General features: G+C 36.2%; 3 protein-coding genes across 3 annotated transcripts; 1 reads left to right on the plus strand and 2 right to left on the minus strand.

The window, feature by feature from the left end:
- Positions 1-1,489: 1,489 nt before the first annotated feature.
- Positions 1,490-6,862, minus strand: Ufsp2 (UFM1 specific peptidase 2). Its single transcript, XM_028177440.2, has 10 exons — positions 6,413-6,862; positions 5,936-6,163; positions 5,558-5,785; positions 5,142-5,315; positions 4,928-5,027; positions 4,462-4,608; positions 3,930-4,052; positions 2,850-3,114; positions 2,337-2,590; positions 1,490-2,266 (listed from the first exon to the last, which is right to left on the minus strand). Exons 1-10 carry the CDS (start codon positions 6,449-6,451, stop codon positions 2,055-2,057), a joined length of 1,770 nt encoding a protein of 589 aa, XP_028033241.2. The 5' UTR covers positions 6,452-6,862; the 3' UTR covers positions 1,490-2,054.
- Positions 6,863-10,462: 3,600 nt separating this feature from the next.
- LOC114245303 (exosome complex component RRP43) lies at positions 10,463-14,549 on the minus strand. Its single transcript, XM_028177433.2, has 5 exons — positions 14,400-14,549; positions 14,152-14,326; positions 12,914-13,208; positions 11,057-11,186; positions 10,463-10,719 (listed from the first exon to the last, which is right to left on the minus strand). The coding sequence occupies exons 1-5, from the start codon at positions 14,414-14,416 to the stop codon at positions 10,485-10,487; spliced, it is 852 nt and encodes a 283-aa protein (XP_028033234.2). The 5' UTR covers positions 14,417-14,549; the 3' UTR covers positions 10,463-10,484.
- A 1,205-nt stretch (positions 14,550-15,754) lies between these two features.
- On the plus strand, positions 15,755-17,584 carry RpL31 (ribosomal protein L31). The gene is made up of 3 exons (XM_028177426.2): positions 15,755-15,893; positions 16,034-16,263; positions 17,420-17,584. Exons 2-3 carry the CDS (start codon positions 16,040-16,042, stop codon positions 17,568-17,570), a joined length of 375 nt encoding a protein of 124 aa, XP_028033227.1. The 5' UTR covers positions 15,755-15,893; positions 16,034-16,039; the 3' UTR covers positions 17,571-17,584.
- The last annotated feature ends 3,662 nt before the right edge of the window (positions 17,585-21,246 follow it).

Below are 21,246 nucleotides of genomic sequence, written 5' to 3' on the forward strand. Positions count from 1 at the left end.
AACGCCGGAAAGGTTATATTAATTAATAACGTGTTACACTTCAGCTTTGTACATAAAATTGTTAAGTATACAGTTCTTATGTTAGGCCCTCAATGCAATAAATTACAATTTAGTTCCTACTCGTCGCTTTCATCGTAAATGTGTAAAGAATTTCCAATCTAATATTTTTTAATATTTTGAATCACGAAGTAAATCAATTTGTATTCTTAGGAACAATTAAATCACATTTTTTTAAAGGCTCTTCAAGAATCCAGTATTATAGTTGGTAGGTAATTGAAAGATAGAAAAAAAGATAATGTAGAACTGAGGCTGAGAATTATATCCTAATCTTTGCACCTTCACGGACTTTGCGAATGCTTTAATCTTTAATTATTTGATCGTCCTTAATGTTAGAATTAGTTTCGATTTAGCGTAGTAGTAGCGACTGTTCGTGAGGAGCATAAAATTCGCTCACAGTACACAAGAGTCACACGACAAAGAAAATAATGTGTTGCGCTTTATTTAAGTAACCAGACATTTTAGATAGGTACAAGGGTATTTAAATAAGACATTCACAAACTATTTTGGGCAAGATATCCTTTTCCAATATGTCGACCTTCATTGCCAAATTACTTTGAAAATCTCTCTCAATTTGTTTTCCTATTGATAGAAAATATTTACCAATTTTTACAGAAGGCGGCACGACATGAAAACCCTCTTGTCGTGGCCGCCAGTAATTACATACCCGATCCTGTGGATTGAATGGTAAACCGTCGACGTCGCCATAAACACGTCATTACGGATCCTCCCGATCCATTAACGGTGCTTATAGGTACCTCAAGAACCGGTCACCATTTTCGCCGAACCGTTCGCTTGCGACGAAGGGCTCGATGAGTAAATTAATTAAGGGATAGACAGCCCACTGAGTTTGTCGCCGAATCTTTTCAGTGGGCCGCGTTTCCGTTCCGGTGGTAGATTCTGCGAAGCACTGTTCTTGCTAGGGCCATTGTTAGCAACACTCCCGGTTTGATCCCCGTGAGCTCACCTATACGTCACGAAGCTAGAAGAAATAGCATCTCAAGCCTATCAGCATAGGTAGGAAAACAAACATAAATTTAAAGATTGCGGTTGGTTAAGTGAGTAAGCTTAACATTTGATCATTAAATTTAAACAAAATAAATAGACTTAAAATTCAGTACCTAAATCAAACTAAAAGTTTAATAATTATCTTTTCTAATGTTACAGTCCTTCTTATAAAAAGTTTCTACACGTAACACAACAGTATTTTGAAATTTTCAAATAAGAAAATGTGTTAGTTATTAGGGGTCGATTTTTAGAGATCTAAAACTGATTTGGGGGGTCAGCGAGGTGGTCAGCAGACCTGTATAAAAGGTTACGAAGTAAGCATGAATAGGTACGTCTTACGAAAATAATGTCTTTAATTTTTATATAATGGTTTCTTATCTATGCCGAAAAATTAGGTAGGTGGTTTTTATTAAATTCAAAAGCATTTATGTTTATAATTTAATAATTGGTACAAAATATAACATTTCCTTTTATCTTAAATCTTTTTAATATTGATGTGACAACAATCAAATATTCTTTAAATGACTAAATAAGTAAACAATTATTATCATGAAGAGTTTTACAATGACAACGTAATATTTGATTATGTAGACAATGGTTCTCATCCCAAAAATATAAATGCCCCTTACAGTTCTTGCAAAGGAAAATGTGTTTCTTGTGTAATGTAGCACTGCAGTGTATATTTTTTTGCATATAGATTTTTATTAAAATTATTTTGGATTCTCAAATACAATAACTGATAGGTTATTATCTTCAAATGAACTTTTTATGTAGGTAGTCAAACAGGCAATCACAAGTAGAATGTACAATAAACAAAATGCAAGCGAACGGAATTATAAGGCTACAGAGCCAATTTTTAGTTATCACAGTACATTTTAATGAGCGATAAATAACCTAATGAAATATTGAAAGCTTAACATTTCAGAGTGAACTGGCAGTAAATTGAAAAGAAAAACAGATTACATACTGAACACAAAGAATAAGACCATTCAAATAGCTCGCCTTGTTTGTGGCAAACAAAGATTATAATGAGCAGTTTTATTCCAAAAATCTGAACTCTTCCAACCGCACCATCCTTTATTAATAACAGTTGTGATATCTTCAGCTCCAGTATAGTGAGGGTCTAAGATGAGATATCTTGTTTCGTTAGTAATAGAGTTGTATTCAATCCCTAGTATAGTATGTGCCAGTACACCACCACCTAAAAATATAAGTTATTTAAAAGCACTATACTATAAAATAATATTTAAGTAGGGGAAAAAACCACTCACCAATCATTATGGGGCTACCGTGAGTTTGAAAATGATGGACTAATTCTGGGGCATAACTTTGTAATTCAGTCCCAGTATTTGCAAAAATTATCCTTGATTGGACACCCAGTAGAGTTTCCAAACAAAACATGACTTCTGTAGATCCAATCCATTGTTTTGAACCAATGAATGTTGACTGTTTATCTCCAATCTTGACAAGGCACTGTTGAATTTCTTTATGGGTGGGTACTTCAACATCAGTGTAACCTTGATATCTGAAAACATTTGTACTGAAAGTCAATAGTTCATGGTCAAAGTAAGGGATAACCAGAGCCGAAATATAGATAAAAGGGCAAGAATATTAATCTTGGGCAATAAATCAGGATGATAAACTAGAACTCAAAGACTGAAATATTGGGCAAACACCTACACATTCCCTCAATTAGGGAGATAAGACCTAGATAACAAAATTTTAATAAATAAATAATTTAGGAAATAAACCAGAAGGATATAAGAGAACTTAAAGCAACTTACCTAAACCAAGAGAAAATTGTTTGCATTGAGCGATAAGCACAACCCCAACCATCGTCATTGAAGTTGTCTTGCATGTAATGATGATATGCGTATCGTCCTCTGACTAATGCTACAGTAACGTCAGATTTTGAAGCTTGTATCGGCATGGCTTCATGTGGATTCACTAAGTATCCTCCACTTTTGTCTATGAACGCGTTACCTCGACGGAACACAGGCCTGTGTAGTGGCAGTCCCAATTGTTTGTGAAGAGTGCGCCTCTCTTTCTCTGTGAATTAAGATTGCTAAACGTTCCAACTTATTCGAGAACTGAATTATTTTAAAAATAAAAGTGAACGCTAAAGGACGATGCGCTTTCGCACAAAGCAACTGTGAACGAATTTTTAAGTAAACGTAATTACTGCTCACCTAGTGTTAGGTGGTCATCGGAGCTTATAGACATCACAACGTGCCTCCATCCGCCTTGAAAAATGAGGTCAAAGTCTCCCGGGTTACATAATGTTTTCACAGCAGAAATAGGCAGGTTGGTATTACTTATCTGAGCTGAATTATACGCTCTATCACCAGTTTCCCAACAAAAAGTTGTTTTCAAACCGAAATCAACAGTTACAGGATTTTAATTAAGATGAATTATAAATTTAACATTATTCAGTTAAAATTATTAACTTAAGTTATTTATGGTATTAATTTTTTTTAAATAATCCGAATTTGTATTAAATTGTATTGTACTGCGAAACTGTAATTTAAAACTTGATGTAAAACAAAAAATGTTCACAGATTTGCTTATGGAAAAACTGATCAAATTTATTTGTATTTAGTTTTTTTTTCTCTCTATATTCATCTGTCATTATTGTGCATACTGTGATATTGACAAAATCAATGCCAAAGGCGCTGGAGCCAGATTTTTTTTTTTACAAAGTTAGTCTAGTAGGGTAACTAGGCCACTGATATTTGAACCAAATCTGGAGACACAAAAAATTGGATTAGACTCAAAAATAATTTATCCACTCTCTTTCAGTCATTACTCCTGTTGCACCAAAAACAATTGGCATCTCTTATCTGGTTGTCTAATCATGTACTTACCCATACAATCTTCAGATTTCCCCTTAGGTATTAGTCTGGTAATAAAATGGCCTATTTCTGGTGGTAGATAATGAAATGTTTCAGGTAGCCTTAGACCTCCTCCATCACCAATACCTTCTTGACCTTAAATCATTAGTCATAAATAGCATTAGAACTAAACAAGAATTTCAAGAATGCTGAAATGTTGATTATAACTCTGAATTATGTTTAATTAAACACAGAAACATCCTTGATGAACTTTTCAAAAATGATATATCAGTAAAAATATTCCTCAACAAAATAAAAAGTTATACATTATATTGCCATATGAGATACAAATATAGTTTTATGAAACTATCTGAAATTAATTTACTGTAAATGAAATCGAAAATTTGATTTTCATGAACACTGCTTTAAATACTTATTATATTAGCATTGAATATTCTTTTAAGCAGTACACAATTAACATTTCTTTTCTGTACAGTTTTGGATTCTTTATAAAGAAATACAGCAGACGTTTACTTAATAGATATGATTTGAGGATGATACATACCAAGTTGTTCTATCAACACACTCTCCATCAACCTCAGTGACCTGCACGCTGCTTCAACTAACACAATATAAAGATCAAGCAATTTAGTATTTCGGTGGATCATAGCCAGGGTGTCTATTCGGAGAGGCATACTGATGTAAAAAGCAGCTGCAAAATAAAATTTAAAAATAGATTATAAAAATATTTATGTATAATATTTAAAATGTGAGTTGGTGGTCATAATCATATTTTCAAAGCTTTTGTAACAATATTTTTTAGAGCCACTCTCTTCTGTTTCCTCCTCCTTTTTTTGGATTGAATATTGTCTTGATGGATTATTAGTTTCATTCTAACCATGTTGACAGTTATTAAGCAGATTACGGCCATATCATTTATTTCTCCGCAAGTAGTTTTTGATGTTCTTAAAATATGTACTAAAATTGTTAATTTGGTATTTATGTTTATGTGTGCTTGATCTTTTACTTACGTTTTCTTTGTGTTGTCATCATTTTTACTGCTGTTTTAACTAATTTATCAGACAAGATATCTTTTGTCACTTTTAGTATTAAACTCACCGGTAATATTTCCTGTAAGAAATAACCATTGCCCAATAACTTACGCAATACTTACAATAATAATGTTTTAGATAAACAAGAATATGAATATCAAAGATACAAAAATTTCAGAGTTTAATGACTTACTGCATTATTGATATTGTATTTTTTTTTCTTCAATGGCTGTTCAGGACTCATCGAATCAACAAGTTCCCCAACAGTAGCTTCTGTGCTTGTTCCAGTCAAGCCCACATCTGACGCTACTCCAAACAAATATACTTGTGTACTGTCTATATGAAATGACACTTGACCTGAAGCAATCTGTAAAACATTTAAATTAACCATCTTGTTTTATGTTTGTGTTGTTTTTTTGCTTTAGATGTTTGAAAGAGCTCCCTAGTCACTCTCCGAGTATCCACTATTAAATCTGTAATTTGTTCTCATATATTGTTTATAGAATTTTATTGAAATATTTGATCTCACATTAATATCTAAGAATGTTAAAATGTAAATGTAAATAAGTGAAGTAGAAAAGAAGTTTTTGTTTGGGTTATAAGTTTTACCTTTTTCCTCTTATTTTGCAGTGAATTTTTAACTCCAGCAATGGTAGCTTCACATCGCAGGGGTAGCACAGTGTTCAAACGTACATGAAGGAACTGTTTCCACAACTCTTCAGGACTGAAAACCTCATATTTCGTTTCTTCAAATTTATCATGAACAATAAAGTGAGCTTTCATATCCTTCTCACGATTTATTATTATAATTAATGGGTTATCTGTAATATCTACATCCTAAAATATAAAACTTTTTTATTAGGCATTTTTTGATCTATTACTTGAATATATAGCACAATATGGAAATCTCTCGTGAAGCACTTGAATTAAAATACAGTACTGAATGTAATTTTAAAATTTTTAGTAAGCATTAATTTTCGAACTTACCTGTAAGATCTCTTTTGTTGTTGAATCAGTGGTTAAGGTTTCCCCAAACTTCACGACGCCGCAAAGTTCTATCTCGGCGGGGAAATTAAGTAACAGTTGGCTGTAGCTGTTTTTTTCGGTTTCTGTTTCAAACGATTCTAAACTGAACCCGACAACTAGAAGTGTACCATCGTACATCAGCCCATACAAACATCCTGTACTTTCTGTTGTGTCGATTTTAGACAACCTCTAACAAATAAAACAAGTTTGTTGTATTTACACACTACATAATTATTTTTTTATATCCTCACAACAGGACAACTTTAATCATAATTTTTAGGTAGTGTGATGACGTACGTACACCCAAACATCCACTATTTTTCCATAATAAATTACATTACAAAGTATAAAACATAGAGAATATTTAAACTAAAATAATGATAAAGTTATCATTTTAATTAGAAATAAGTAATTCAAGAGAAAATTACGATACTTTACCTCAATAACATAACTTGATATTTTAAGACGTGGTGACATTTTAAATAAGTGTTGCTAATTACACATATGTATAATCTATGCCAATTGTCATATAGTGTTGCTATTTACATTTGTTATATAAAATAGTCACGAATGTACTCGGTGTGTCCTAAGCCGATACACAACGCACTACACAAATATTTTAATGTGTTGAATGACCGATTTAACGACATGAATTTGTTTCGAATCGTGTGCAATAAAACAAGGTATGAAATAAAATCTATTATAACTGATTAAACAAAGAAAAAATCACACCGTAGCTTAGATTTTTCTGATCTTCTTCATACTGTTCACGGAAGTATTGTCGTGGAGCAAGTTGATGCACATAAATGATACATCATTTGATCTTTTCGTGAAAATGGGACTTCAAGAATAAAACACAAAATCATTTTCTGCTCAATCTTCTCACCTGTTTAATTTTTTTAGTTTGCTGTCGTTTTAAACACTTTATTTTGTTGTGTGTTAATTGTTTTAATGATCGAACAATCACCATTAGTTGTCAAACAAACGATAATTGATCAAAATTAATTAATCTGAGTGATAAAAATAAACATATCTAGTAAGGGAGGCAAACTTAAGGGTGATCATTTGTTTAATTAATTATAAATAAATAAGACGAACAAACATTTTTTACATTCGAACATTAACGAACAAACGACGAACAAATAATTAAAAATAAAAAAAACCCGAAAATCAAAAAAAGGGGGCCGAATTCAGTGAGCCGAGTAAACCATAACACAAATAATAAAATAAGTAGGTATTTCCATTTTTTTAAATACCCATATGGGTTTTTAAATTACTTTTGTTAAAATATGTCATAGATCATTCATTCATTTTTATATCCACGTATCGCCGTAATTAATTAATCGATCTGAGTTAAATTAGAAATGTAGGTAATGTTCTGAAATAGCACTGTATTACTAAATCGCTTTAGAGTATTTTAACAAAATCTCTGAAGAGTAAAAGTGTCCTGGGTACACACGTATAATGACTAGGTAACGAGGTTTTCAACAAGAAATTAGGGTTGAATTCCGGAGGAGCTTGAGAAACGACCATCATATCCAGCATAGGCAGCAGGCGGGAACAACGGGACCTGTCCCTCTTGTGGCTGCGCGTAGATCACGGGGGTTGTACCTGAGTCTACGCGTGCCTGTACAGGTTCCACAGCAGTGATGCAGGTTCAGCCCGATTGAGCATGTGCAAGAGGGGACTAACCGCGTGCTTGAGCAGTACCCATCTGCGGAGGTGGTGGTTCTTGGAGACTTTAACGCTCACCACCAAGAGTAGTTGGGGTCCAGAACCACTGACGTCCCGGGTCGGGCCTACGATTGCCTACGATTGCCTACGATTTCGCCCCGGCCTACGGCTTCTCCCAGCTGGTGACACAGCCCACCCGTGTCCCAGATATTGAGGGGCACGAGCCTAATCTGTTGGACCTTCTGCTGACCACCAATCCAGCCGGATACAGTGTGGTGGTCGACGCTCCGCTTGGATCGTCTGATCACTGTCTTATCCGTGCTGCCATACCACTCTCTCGGCCTGGTCGTCGAACGACGACCGTGTATCGAAAAGTTTGGCGGTATATGTCGTCAGACTGGGATGGGCTGCGTGAATTTTACGCATCCTACCCATGGGCGGTTCTGCTTTTCCTCTGCCGATCCTGACGTCTGTGCGGTTAAGACGGTCCTTAAAGATGTGGTGGTCCAGGGGATGGAATTGTTGTTACCTCCTCTGAGGTGCCCGTTGGGGGTCGCGGCAGACCTTGGTATGACAATACCAGTAGGGATGCTGCACACCTTAGGCGGTCCGCATACGCGACATGGACTGACGCCAGGAGACGTCAGGACCCTAACATCTCAGAGGAAAGGCGGAAATATAACGCCGCTTCCAGGTCCTACAAGAAGATTATTGCTAGGGCGAAGTCGGAGCACGTTGCTAGAATTGGCGAGCGACTAAAGAGCTATCCCTCCGGGAGCCGTGCTTTTTGGTCGCTCGCCAAAGCTGCAGAAGGAAACTTTTGCAGGCCTAGTCTCCCACCACTACGCAAGTCCGATTACAGTCTGGCTTATAGTGCGAAAGAGTGCTGACCTTTTGGTCAAACTCTTCGCCTCGAACTCGACTGTGGACGACGGGGGTGCCACACCATCGAACATCACACGGTGTGATAGTTCCCTGTCGCTAATCTGCTTCACACAGTGTGCAGTCAGGCGGGAACTCCGACTCCTGGACGTCCATAAGTCGAGTGGGCCAGACGGCATCCCTGCAGTGTTTCTGAAAACGTGTGCCCCTGAGCTGACACCTGCGCTAACGCGTTTGTATCACCTCTCTTATTGCGCTAACAGGGTTCCGTCTTCATGGAAGACCGCCCACGTCCACCCTATCCCCAAGAAGGGTGACGTTATAGGCCTATCGCGATAACTTCCTTGCTTTCCAAAGTGATGGAGTGAATAATAAATACACAACTCCTGAAGTATCTTGAAGATCGCCAGCTGATCAGTGACCGACAGTACGGTTTCCGTCACGGTCGCTCAGCTGGCGATCTTCTTGTATACCTTAGTTACAGGTGGGCTGAAGCCTTGGAGAGCAAGGGCGAGGCTCTTGCTGTGAGCCTTGATAGCGCGAAGGCCTTCGACGGGGTCTGGCATGGGGCACTTCTGTCGAAGCTACCATCTTACGGAATCCCCGAGGGTCTCTGCAAGTGGATCGCTAGCTTTTTGGATGGGCGGAACATCACGGTCATTGTAGACGGTTACTGTTCTGATTCCATGACCATTAATGCTGGCGTTCCACAAGGTTCGGTGCTCTCCCCCACGTTTTTCATCCTGTATATCAATGACATGCTGTCTATTGATGGCATGCATTGCTATGCGGATGACAGCACGGGAGATGCGCGATATATCGGCCATCAGTCTCTCTCGGAGCGTGGTGCAAGAGAGACGATCAAAACTTGTGTCTGAAGTGGAAAGCACTATGGGGCGAGTCTCCGAATGGGGTAAATTGAACTTGGTTCAATTCAACCTGGTAAAGACACAAGTTTGCGCGTTCACTGCGAAGAAGGACCCCTTTGTCATGGGGCCGCAATTCCAAGGAGTATCCCTGCAACCTTCCGAGAGTATCGGGATACTTGGGGTCGACATTTTGAGCGATGTCCAGTTTCGGAGTCATTTGGAAGGCAAAGCCAAGTTGGCGTCCAAAATGCTGGGAGTCCTCAACAGAGCGAAGCGGACTTCACGCCTGGACAAAGACTTTTGCTTTATAAAGCACAAGTCCGGCCTCGCGTGGAGTACTGCTCCCGTCTCTGGGCCGGGGCTCCCAAATACCAGCTTCTTTCATTTGACTCCATACAGACGAGGGCCGTTCGGATTGTCGATAATCCCATTTTCACGGATCGTTTGGAACCTCTGAGTATGCGGAGTGACTTCGGTTCCCTCGGTATTTTGTACCGTATGTTCCATACTACCTGGAGCCACCGCGGTCATCCACAGTGCGTTTCCAGAGGTCTTTTTTGCCACGTGCCATCCGGCTATGGAATAAGCTCCCCTCCACGGTGTTTCCCGAGCGTTATGACATGTCCTTCTTCAAACGAGACTTGTGGAGAGTATTAAGCGGTAGGCAGCGGCTTGGCTCTGCCCCTGGCATTGCTGAAGTCCATGGGCGATGGTAACCACTCACCATCAGGGTGGCCGTATCCTCGTCTGTCTGCTTACCAGGGCAATAAAAAAAAAAGGCAGGTACATATATGCCTTTTAATCGTCCGTATCGACGTTCATCCTGAAGATTCTGTTTAGAATATACGAAAAACTTAATTAATGTTTTCTTATCAGTTTTTTCTAAGCGTGTGAAATTTCAATTCAATACGACGCTTGGTAACACTTATAGCAAGATTTATCACAATCGGATGAATGGTTCAGGAATGCATAGAACACATACAACCATTCATTTTTATTATTTAACATTGAATTTTATTCCATTAAATTGGAATCAAAATAAGCTAATCAATAAAACTAAACAAACAATAACATTAAGTATATTGTTATTTATTTGTTCCTTTTCCTTCTAAACATGCATTGATTACTTTCTCCACTGCTATTGTGTGTTGTTCAGCTAATCTTATTGCTTCCTCATTATTTTCTGTTGATAAACTACCACCTCCCAATTTCTGAATGCCACATAATAAGCCTTTGTTGTAGGAGATTATTAAATTTGATCCATTGCCTCCACACATCTCTTCTTCATAATTTGTTGGATCAGTTAATAATATTATTTGGCTGAAAGAAAATAGTTTGAATTATTTTTATGGAAATGTTGGTTTCTTTGTTATATATATTGTTTGTTTGTATATTGGTTGATCCACCCTTTGAGCAAGAATTTAGTATTCCTCGTTGCTAAATATAGGCAATATAGTGGTACCCCTTGTGGCTGTAGCTGGATTAACCTCTTAGGCTACTAGCGTATAGGTAGGGCGAAAAAAGTGATATGTGCGTTAGTTTCCACATCATAGTCTACCAGTCAACAGTATGCCAGCAAATTTTTTTATCTCTATTAACAGATAGTTAATTGCAACAGGTATTTTACAATACTTTTTTTTAAATAATTTTGAATTACCTTTGAAAATGTTCGTACACAGCAAAGCTTGTAGCTACCGGTAGTCCATGGATTTTGAGATTTATCCTCTCATTTGTTTCTACTTTTATTTCTTCTGTTTCTGTGTCATAATTAACAGATGGTAATAGTACTGAAAGTTAAACATTAAAATTACATTACTCACTATTGTTTTTTTGAGCTAAATTGGCATTTAATGTAATAATATTAATGTGTTAATGAGCGAATGAGTTTATGGGTCATCTTATGTTAAGTGGTTACTAGAAGCCATACCTATTACAATATGAACACCGAGACCCACCTTGTGACTAAGTCTAAGTCGCAATGATGTAGTTTAATTGTTGTCTCAACTCTCGACAACCGGAATTACTGGCCACTCACTAGTATGAATTAAGCAGTTGACCACGAATATTTAGAATTAGACATAAGTGAATTTTAATACAGGGTGGCCCATAAGTCCTTTGAAAAGTAAAATTTGAATAAAACGAACAGGGCGCGCGTGAGCGGTGCAGGGGAAGCGGGGGGAGTAACTTCGGTTTCTGGGAATTTAGTCGCGATGGAGCGTTTTACCGGAGCGGACCGTGCGTTTTGTGTGCGCGAGTTTTATAAAAACGACAATTCGGCAACCGTTGCGCGGCGTAAATTTCGAGAACACAAAGGTTTACACAACTTTGACGACACTCCAACTCTTCAAACGATTAAGAACTGGGTTGCTAAGTTCGAGGAGACCGGTTCGACGTTAGATAAAGCGCGGTTGGGTCGCCCAAGGACGTCACGTACGGAACAAAACATAGACACAGTGACACAGTCTATTCGCGAAAATCCGAAACAGTCAACTCGTAAGCGCGCCAGAGCATTAAACGTATCCAGGACATCGTTACAACGGATTTTGAAGAAAGATTTACATATGCACCCTTACAAAATTCAGTTGGTTCAAGAATTAAAGGAAACTGACGGTATTCAAAGACAAAATTATGCGAATGAAATGTTGAATCGGTTTACTTCCTTCAATAACATAATGTTCTCTGACGAGGCTCATTTCCATCTTAACGGGCATGTTAGTAAACAAAATTGCCGTTATTGGAGCCCCATCAATCCAAAACTTAAGCATCAGAAGCCCTTACATAGTCCGAAAGTGACTGTTTGGGCCGCTATGTCAGCCCATGGTATCCTAGGGCCTTACTTCTTTGAGGATGGCAGAGGGCGCGCAGTTACTGTTACGTCGGAGCGATATGTGGCTATGATCGAAGAGTTTTTCATACCAGAATTGCAAAACTTTTCAGGCTTTAATGCCAGGACGTGGTTTCAACAGGATGGGGCCACTTCTCACACCTCTAACACTGCTATGCCCGTTATCCGTCAACTTTTTCCTGGCAAAGTTATCTCTAAGAGAGGAGACATTTCCTGGCCTCCACGTAGTCCAGATCTGACCCCGATGGATTTTTTTTTGTGGGGCTACCTTAAGGCTAAAGTATACGACACAAACCCGCGGTCAATTGAGGCCCTAAAAGAAAACATCCGCAGAGAAATGACAAGCATTTCAGCAGTGACGTGCCGCGCAGTCATCGACAATTTTAGACGTCGTTTGCAAGAGTGCCGTGATCGCAACGGATTACATTTAGGAGATGTTATTTTCAAAAAATAATTCCCGTTTTTTAAGCTTTTTATGTAAATAAAAATTTAATTCATAATGTAATTAGCTTTATTTTAATAAAATTTTTGTCATATCAAAGGACTTATGGGCCACCCTGTATTTATAATAATATATACAGCAATCTTAATACTACTGGAGGGCTGTATGGTATGACTTTGATTGATAGCAATAAAATTGGTCATTCAAGTGTATTAATATATACTTACATGTTTTGAAGCTGGCTATCAGTGCTATGATGCATGCATCAACAAGGCTCCCGTCATTGTCAATACACACCATATCACAGTACACAACCCATGCTAATTTATCTGGTACAATGCAAAGATCTTTTAGATCAATGCATTTAGAATTTTTGATAATTTCTGATACAATATTATTTATAACTTGTGCATAATCTGAAGGAGGGCCAGGTCTATACTTAGAAGAACATAAAGCAGGTAGTTCCACATTTGTTATTAAAAAACCTAAGTCAGGTTCTTCAGCTTTTGGTGCTGCTAATTCCTGAAAAATCCTTAATACTTATTTCAAATTTAATTTTCAGCAACAGAAACAGTATTCAATTGATTAATATTTATATGATCTATATTTAGATAGATATAAATAAATAGATATTATATAATAATAATAATGTTATTTCTTCATTGTCACAATCATATTATGTGAACATGTCTGCTTTTTTCCTTCCTTTTCTTTCCCATAAAAGCTTTGTCATGACTTCAATTTAATAAGACCAGCATTGTCACATCCCTTCACACACTTCAGTGCACAATTTATCTTATTCTTTATCAAGGGCGGATCCAGCTTTGGCGCCAGGAGGGGGTCATATAGTCAAATTTAGATGCGTTCGTTCCCAAACGTTTGCCATTATACAAAGTTATTATACTATATTAAATTAATTAAATATTGAAGGTATGTAGTTACATAAAATCTGTATGGTGACAAAATATATAAATAAAATCATTATATTCAATTAGTGGTCCACTTAAGTCCTGGACCCAGCTCAGGGGGTGGTCATGACCCCCATGACCCTCCCCCTGGATCCGCCATTGTTCTTTATACAATGATGACTTCAACTTTAAAGAGAAAAATGTTGAGAGCTATCTGCAGATTAAAAGCTAGTTTTAGGCTATAGGATATTCTATGAAAAGTGAGTCTATTAGTCAAAAGATGCTTTTGAGACATTCAGCAATAGTTATCCAATCTAATGCAAATTTACTCACACTAATTCTTAATATTTACAATTTCTAGCTTAATTTTCGAAAAATATATTCACAGCTAACGTCGGCTTATTGGTAATAAAACCATTGAACGCTATAGCATTTGAATTGGTCGTAGACTTGTGAAAACCAACCTGATATCACGTAAAAAGACACCTAATGCGAAAACGGTAAAAGTACACTATAAAATCAAAATTTTATGATTTAAAGTCATGATATTTATTTACCAGTTTTATTCCACATACAACTGTTGTATTACCACATTTAACTACGGCCGATGCATCTGCAGTTTTTATGGAATTAACATTTAACTTTATGTTCCGATGTTCATCGAAGTTTCTTCCGTCTAGTCTAGTTTTGATAGAAATATAATCGTTGAAATGTTTTACTGGATGTATTAGTCTGAAAGTTTGGTGGTAATTATAACCTTAAACATGGAATACAAAAATTAAGAACTTCAGTTTCTTTTACTTACTTATATACTTCGGACATTTTAAAAATATGAGATACGAATTTAAAGATACATTTATTTTATTATTAGAAAAAAAAAGGTACGAAGTTGATACGTAAATTTAAATTAGCAATAATCAAATCTACTTCAATTTGTAAAGGATTTCACCAACCTTGTTTTGATTTTTGCTTTTTTTTTTGAAGTTTAAGGCCTTGTATCTTAAACCTTTAGGCCAGATTTTAATTTTTGTAAATCTTGACACAAAGACCAGTATTATAGTCGGATTTTTTATTAGACGAAGTAAACTGACGTTTACTGTGTTGTCAGGTTTTGATGAAATAAAAATAGTGTTGTGACAAAGTGAACGATTGAAAAAACTCCTGAATTAATGAAATTGCCTCGATTGTCTAGTGAATAGTTGGTGTGCTGAATTGCCGATATCGGGTACGGGGTTCGTATTTTAGGCGTGCTTTGTACATACCAACGAGTTTTCGACGAAATATTATGTTCCTATAGTATCTACCTGTACTGAATACCGAGTGTTTTAAACATTAAGAAAAACATTGCGAGGAAGCTTGTAAGACTGTCCTATTTCCAATACATCATATAGTTGAAATTATAGATGTATAAAATATAACAATTATAGGTATGTAATGAAAATAAAAAAACTGATTGTAGTTACATACTACTAGTAACATATATTGGAGCACTTTAATACAATTTTATTGTAAAATATAAATAATATTCTTTTATAGTTTGAAATTAATGATTAATTCTTCACACTCATTGTTCATTCATGTGATTGAACGAGAACTGAACGCATCACTATTACTTTAAATATAGCAACATTATTTCACAAAGTGACATTAGCTACTGTCAGCTAGCTTCGTCTAATTAAAAATCCGACTATAGTTCCATTTTTCTACAAACAGACAGAATAGGCGCAAGTATAATACTATAAAGGCTAATCTTTTACTTATTCTGTTATATGACTCATTAAATGGAGCGAAAAATGATATTATTGCTTAATCGAAGTGATATTGATTTATCTGAAACTTAATAGGGTTGCTGAATGAAATGACGTGGAGAAAACGAAATAAAGTCACAGTAAAAAGGTATTTAATAAAGAGATTTCACAGGCCTTGGAAGAATCCGAAAAGCCTTTTTAAGATTTATGAAAGATTTATGCGTATCATACGTAATTAGCAGTATTCTTGCAGTTTTTTTTTTATGGTCCACTCAAAAAAAAGAAACAGCAGCCTATTATAATATTTTTCCATTTTGATGTGAAAAAGTCACGTCTTTTGAGATAAAATTAAATGACATGCATGATTTTTCATACATTACAATCTGCGTCTCAAGGGCACGGCTTCGTTTTTTATACCCAAAATATGTATAGTATGGCCATTACTCCGTTTGACTGTACAAGTGGCAAAATGAATGAGTATCCATTGACATTGATTTCCTTGACACTCTGACAGTTCTTTTCTAAGTTGAATTCGGTACACGAAACTTAAGGTTTGTGTTTTTGTTAAAAAATCCGTATTAATCTTACCTAATTTTTAACAAAATTAAATGTTTCTGATTCTATTTTTTTGTAAGTGATGAAGTGATGTGATTCAATTACATATTCTTATTCAACATACTAAAATTTTCAGATAACAATGGCTAAACCCAAAGGTGAAAGAAAAGGCAAATCAGCCATAAACGAAGTTGTTACCCGTGAATATACAGTTAATTTACACAAACGACTTCATGGTGTTGGATTTAAAAAGCGTGCCCCAAGAGCAATCAAAGAAATCCGAAAGTTCGCTGAAAAACAGATGGGAACTCCGGACATTCGAGTAGACACCCGCTTAAACAAATTCCTTTGGTCTAAGGGAGTCAGGTATACTACTATTTTCTGTTTTCTTCGTTCTGTTTGCTTGGATGTCTTTGATGTAATCTACCCCAAGAAACTGTTTGACAATTAATACTTAATTGCTAAATGCTAGGTTTATTTTTAGGTTATTTTAACTTGTTAGAATTAAAGTGCGTATAAAATAAGAAGTTCAAATAGTTCAGTCGTAAAGGATCGGGCTTAAAATCCAGGGAATAGTGTTGAAATTAATGTGAATTTGAAACATTCAATAATCATTCTTTGTGTTTTGTATTTGTAAGCGATGCCAATAACAATCTGTATGAGTGAGTACTACCACTTTACTTACTTCTGATCCAAAATAAACTTAAATTTGGGTTTGAAGTGTGGGAGAACCATACAACTGGGGCTAGGTCTCAAAGTGGGTAGCGGTAATCTTATTTTGACATCTATGGATCTATGGAGGCTAGGTCCTCAAAGTGGGTAGTGGTAATCATATTTTAACACTTTGTTGTTGGTAATAATTTGTTTTTTTTATAGTATAGTTGGGTGAATGATCACTTCGTCAATCACACACAGGAGAAATAGATTTTAAAATGAAAATTTATAATACACTAGCTGACCTGGCAGAGTTCGTAGTGCCTCAATCGATAAATAAAAGACCTAAACTTTTGTATAAAATAAACATAAAACAAACAAAAGGAATCTGTCTGATGGGGGGGGGGACACATCAAAGGGAAAACAAAATTGTTATGTTTATTTAATTACGGGCATTTTCATATTTATCTACCTTTTAAAGCTTCTCTGGACTTCCACAAATAATTCAAGACCAAAATTAGCCAAATCCGTCCAGCCGTTCTCGAGTTTTAGTGAGACTAACGAACAGCAATTCATTTTTATATATATAGATAGATTAATAATTTTATAAATTTGGCTATTTTTTTTGTATTTATATCTAAAATAGTATTTTCATATAGGGTTCTGGCTTACTTTTTGAGTTTAATGCATATTTTACCATGCATAGTTTAATGCATAGTTTAATACATATTTTACTATGGCATTTTGTTGGTTTCGAGGGAAGGTTTATCTCATAGTAGCATCGATGTTTAAAAGGTGGTGTTGTCAGGCTTTAGATTAGTTCTTATATTTTGTTACAACAATGTAATATGAAACATTTTTTCTGCAGAAATGTCCCCTTCCGTGTCCGTGTGAGGCTTTCACGAAGACGTAATGATGATGAAGATTCCGCACATAAGTTATTCACACTAGTGACTTACGTGCCTGTTGCATCTATCAAGGGCTTGCAGACAGAAAATGTTGATGCCAGCCAAGAATAAACTCCTTTAGTATATTTTGGACTTTTATTTGTAAAATTTAGTTTCATTTGTATTACAGTATATGAATTTGATCTCAGCCTAAATTGGTAGGTAGTTTTTTTTTTTGCTTTGATCAATGGACGAGCTCACTGCCCACCCGGTGTTAAATGGTTACCGGAGCCCATAGACATTTAAATGCTGCCAACCTTTTGAAGTGAAAGTAAGTTTTGAAGTGAAGCACATGTTTTTGGAAAGATGTTAGACCATATTAAAATTGATAGATTGTCCCATGTTGACAGTGTCCATCACGTCCATACGGATCCATTACACTTCCTTACGGATTCATCAGATCTAATAACTTACATTAGACGCCTTAAGCTCAAGACCAGGAGCAGACTTAGGGACCCTAGTAACCGTGCAATCTAGCCTAGACATCAGCCGGCTGAGTTTCTCGCCGGATCTTCTTAGCGGGTCGCGATTCCGATCTGTTAGTAGATTCATACGCGAAGCAGCTATTCTTGATTTGTTTGGTCTCCTTTGGAGGCGCTAGTAATCCTTCAAACAAAAAAAAAGTCCACTTGATATGTGTTCTATGTCCAACAATGGATGACTGGGCTGATGATTATGATGATACTTGAGTAAATCTTATACCTTTAAACGAGCAATTCTTGTATATATATATATAATCTGAATCTCGGAAACGGTTTTCCAACGATATTCATAAAATTTAGTATACAGGGGATTTCGGGGGCGACCTAGCTACCATTAATTTTCAGAAAATGTTGTTTAATTCGTGTTTTCAATAATATAATCAACTTTATGACTCTTCCCGACATCTATTGGCGAATAATAATATTATTTTTACTGCTTTAAAGACACAACAAGATGGCGTTATAAAAAAAAAAAACGAGCAAAGCTCGGTCATCATCTAGTTTTCAAGTTAAGAAAAGTTTTGTAACAGTGATATTGGTCAAACTTCTAAAAGTACTTTACCTCATTTGAAGAGGGTCAAATAATTTCATCAGAACACTGGTGGGGAGTTCATTTCAGAACTTAATGGTATTGTCGAAAAATTGCTTCTGGAAAAATCTATAATTTTCAAGAGGTTACTACTATTGCGAATATACAATGGCGAAAAGTCGTGTGATACTAAAAAGGAGAAAATGGTACAATATCAAAATACTCCATGTGAATCATTTGATAGAACATATTACAGAGAAACTTAAAACTGAAATATAATACTATAAAAACTTAAAGGAAAATTCCTCTGATCTCACATTTCAAAGACTATCGTAATTTCTTTGTCACAAAGCCGTTGCGCAGCATGTCTACTTGAGATTTCAGCATTCTTTAAATAGTTTAGTTGTATGAGTTAAAATCTTCATGGATTCATTCATTGTTTGGGACAGTTTGCTGGTGATAGCACGTATTACGGGAAGCTTGGTGCCACCGACCTGCTTATTTTTACTGCAGCGAACCATTCATATCTTCTGATTCAAAGGACAGGACAGTCGTTATAAAACAACGGAGACGAAAAAAATTAGCTTTTGTAAATGAAATTATTACTGGAGCCAATAGACTTAAAACTGGTAAATACCACTGTGTCATTTCCATATGTCAATGGCCCAATTGAGACTTCGAATCGAAGTAGCTAGCTACAAATTTAAGACTTACCTCTACCTTACCTCTAGAGGTACAACTTAGATTAACACTCGACAGAAACCACCTTACAACTGGTGGTAAGAAGTCTTGCGAGTCCACACGGGTAGGTACCACCACCCTGCCTATTTGTGCCGTGAAGCAGTAATGCGTTTCGGTTTGAGGGGTGGGGCAGCCGTTGTAATTATACTGAGACCTTAGAACTTATATCTCAGAGTCCACACGGATAGGTACCACCACCCTGCCTATTTGTGCCGTGAAACAGTAATGCGTTTCGGTTTGAGGGGTGGGGCAGCCGTCGTAACTATACTGAGACCTTAGAACGTATATCTCAAGATGGGTGGCGCATTTACGTTGTAGATGTCTATGGGTTCCAATAACCACTTAACACCCGGGGGGCCTTGAGTTCGTCCAACCACCTAAGCAATAAATCAATAAAAAATTCAGTATACTTATTGTTAACCTAATAAGGTAGGTTAAGAGGAACATGTGATCGTTGTACTCGACTAAGTGCAAACAATAGTAATGCGTTACACTTGGAGTAGCAACGTGATCGTTTCTGTCAGTGTTACGCGTCATGTCTCAAGATGGGCAGTGAACTTAATGGTTATTGCCGTCTTGTCGGTTGAACCCTGTGTAAGTCTCTCTAGTTATTTTGTCCTAGTAAATAAATTTGGATCTCATAATTCACGGTACATATTCACCATTTAGTGAGTAGTGTGATCTGTACCATGAAGGGAAACTTATCAATTCATTATGATTTAATGGTTTTTTCTTAGGTTTTACCAAATTTCAAATAAAATAAATGCGTTAAACCGTAAAAGAATGTAGTTTTAAATAGTATTTTAATTTTTTCATCGACTTATTGGAATACTTAAAGTGAATGCGTGGAAGAATACAAAAGCGAGCAGTAAACAACGCATTACTTGTCGGATGTCATAGGTTTGTAGGATGTGGCGTGAGTTAAGCAACGTGCCTACACCCGCCGACCGCAACGCTGGGCTTGCGGTGCACTTCCATTAGTACGGCTAAACCCATTACGGAGACATCTTATTCTTACCACCTGTATACCCGTACCGTCTCTTGGATACGAACAGTAATCAGTAGATTTTGACATGAGTTAGCAAGTGATTTAATCCGATGAATTTAATGTTACTGATAAAGATTCTGATCAAATTTGTAGTTAAAACATAATTTTCAAGGAACCTAATTAAATCTTATATTTATACCTTTAAACGAGAAATTCTTGTATATATATATAATCTGAATCTCGGAAACGGCTCCCAACAATTTTCATAAAATATAGTATACAGGGGATTTCGGGGGCGATAAATCGATCTAGCTACGATTTATTTTCAGAAAATGTTGTTTTATTCGTGTTTTCAATAATCAACTTTATCGATAATCAACTTTATGACTCTTCCCGACATCTATTGGCGAATAATAATACTATTTTTCTTAATTGAGAGCAACTAACTGCTTTACAGACACAACAAGATGGCGTTAAAAAAAAAAACGAGCAAAGCTCGGTCGTCACCTAGTTTCATCTAATTCAGACGTTTACTTTTATGAAATCATATACCTAGTTGTTTGTGTAAAATAGTTATAGATCTATTGAGAGCGAACAATACAAGAGCAGTTATAACGAGGAAAAGCCTTGAGCATTATCTCTCACACTCGACCGAGCTTCGATCGCTGCTTCGACGATTCACAAAGCCTTGTTAAGGTCTAATGACACGCGAACAACCAAAATCTCCACTTATTTATACTTTTCAATTTGACAATTATATTTTCATTCATCTCGATGGTAACGTAAGTTATCGGTATATGAAAATAAGTTAGACATTTGGATTTGAAGCTGTTGAATTTTACTCATCTTTATTTCAAATTCAAATATAGAAACAAGTCGGTAAGCGAAATAATATCATCGAGCATTTGTTATTTTACGATTTCCACGTGAGCAATCAAATGCAGACACCTACTTGGCAATGGAGTTAATAAATGTTCCGTATGTGTGGGAACGGAGGCGTAACTGCAC

The sequence above is a fragment of the Bombyx mandarina genome, chromosome 13, assembly GCF_030267445.1.
Source record: "Bombyx mandarina strain Sakado chromosome 13, ASM3026744v2".
NCBI lineage: Eukaryota > Metazoa > Arthropoda > Insecta > Lepidoptera > Bombycidae > Bombyx > Bombyx mandarina.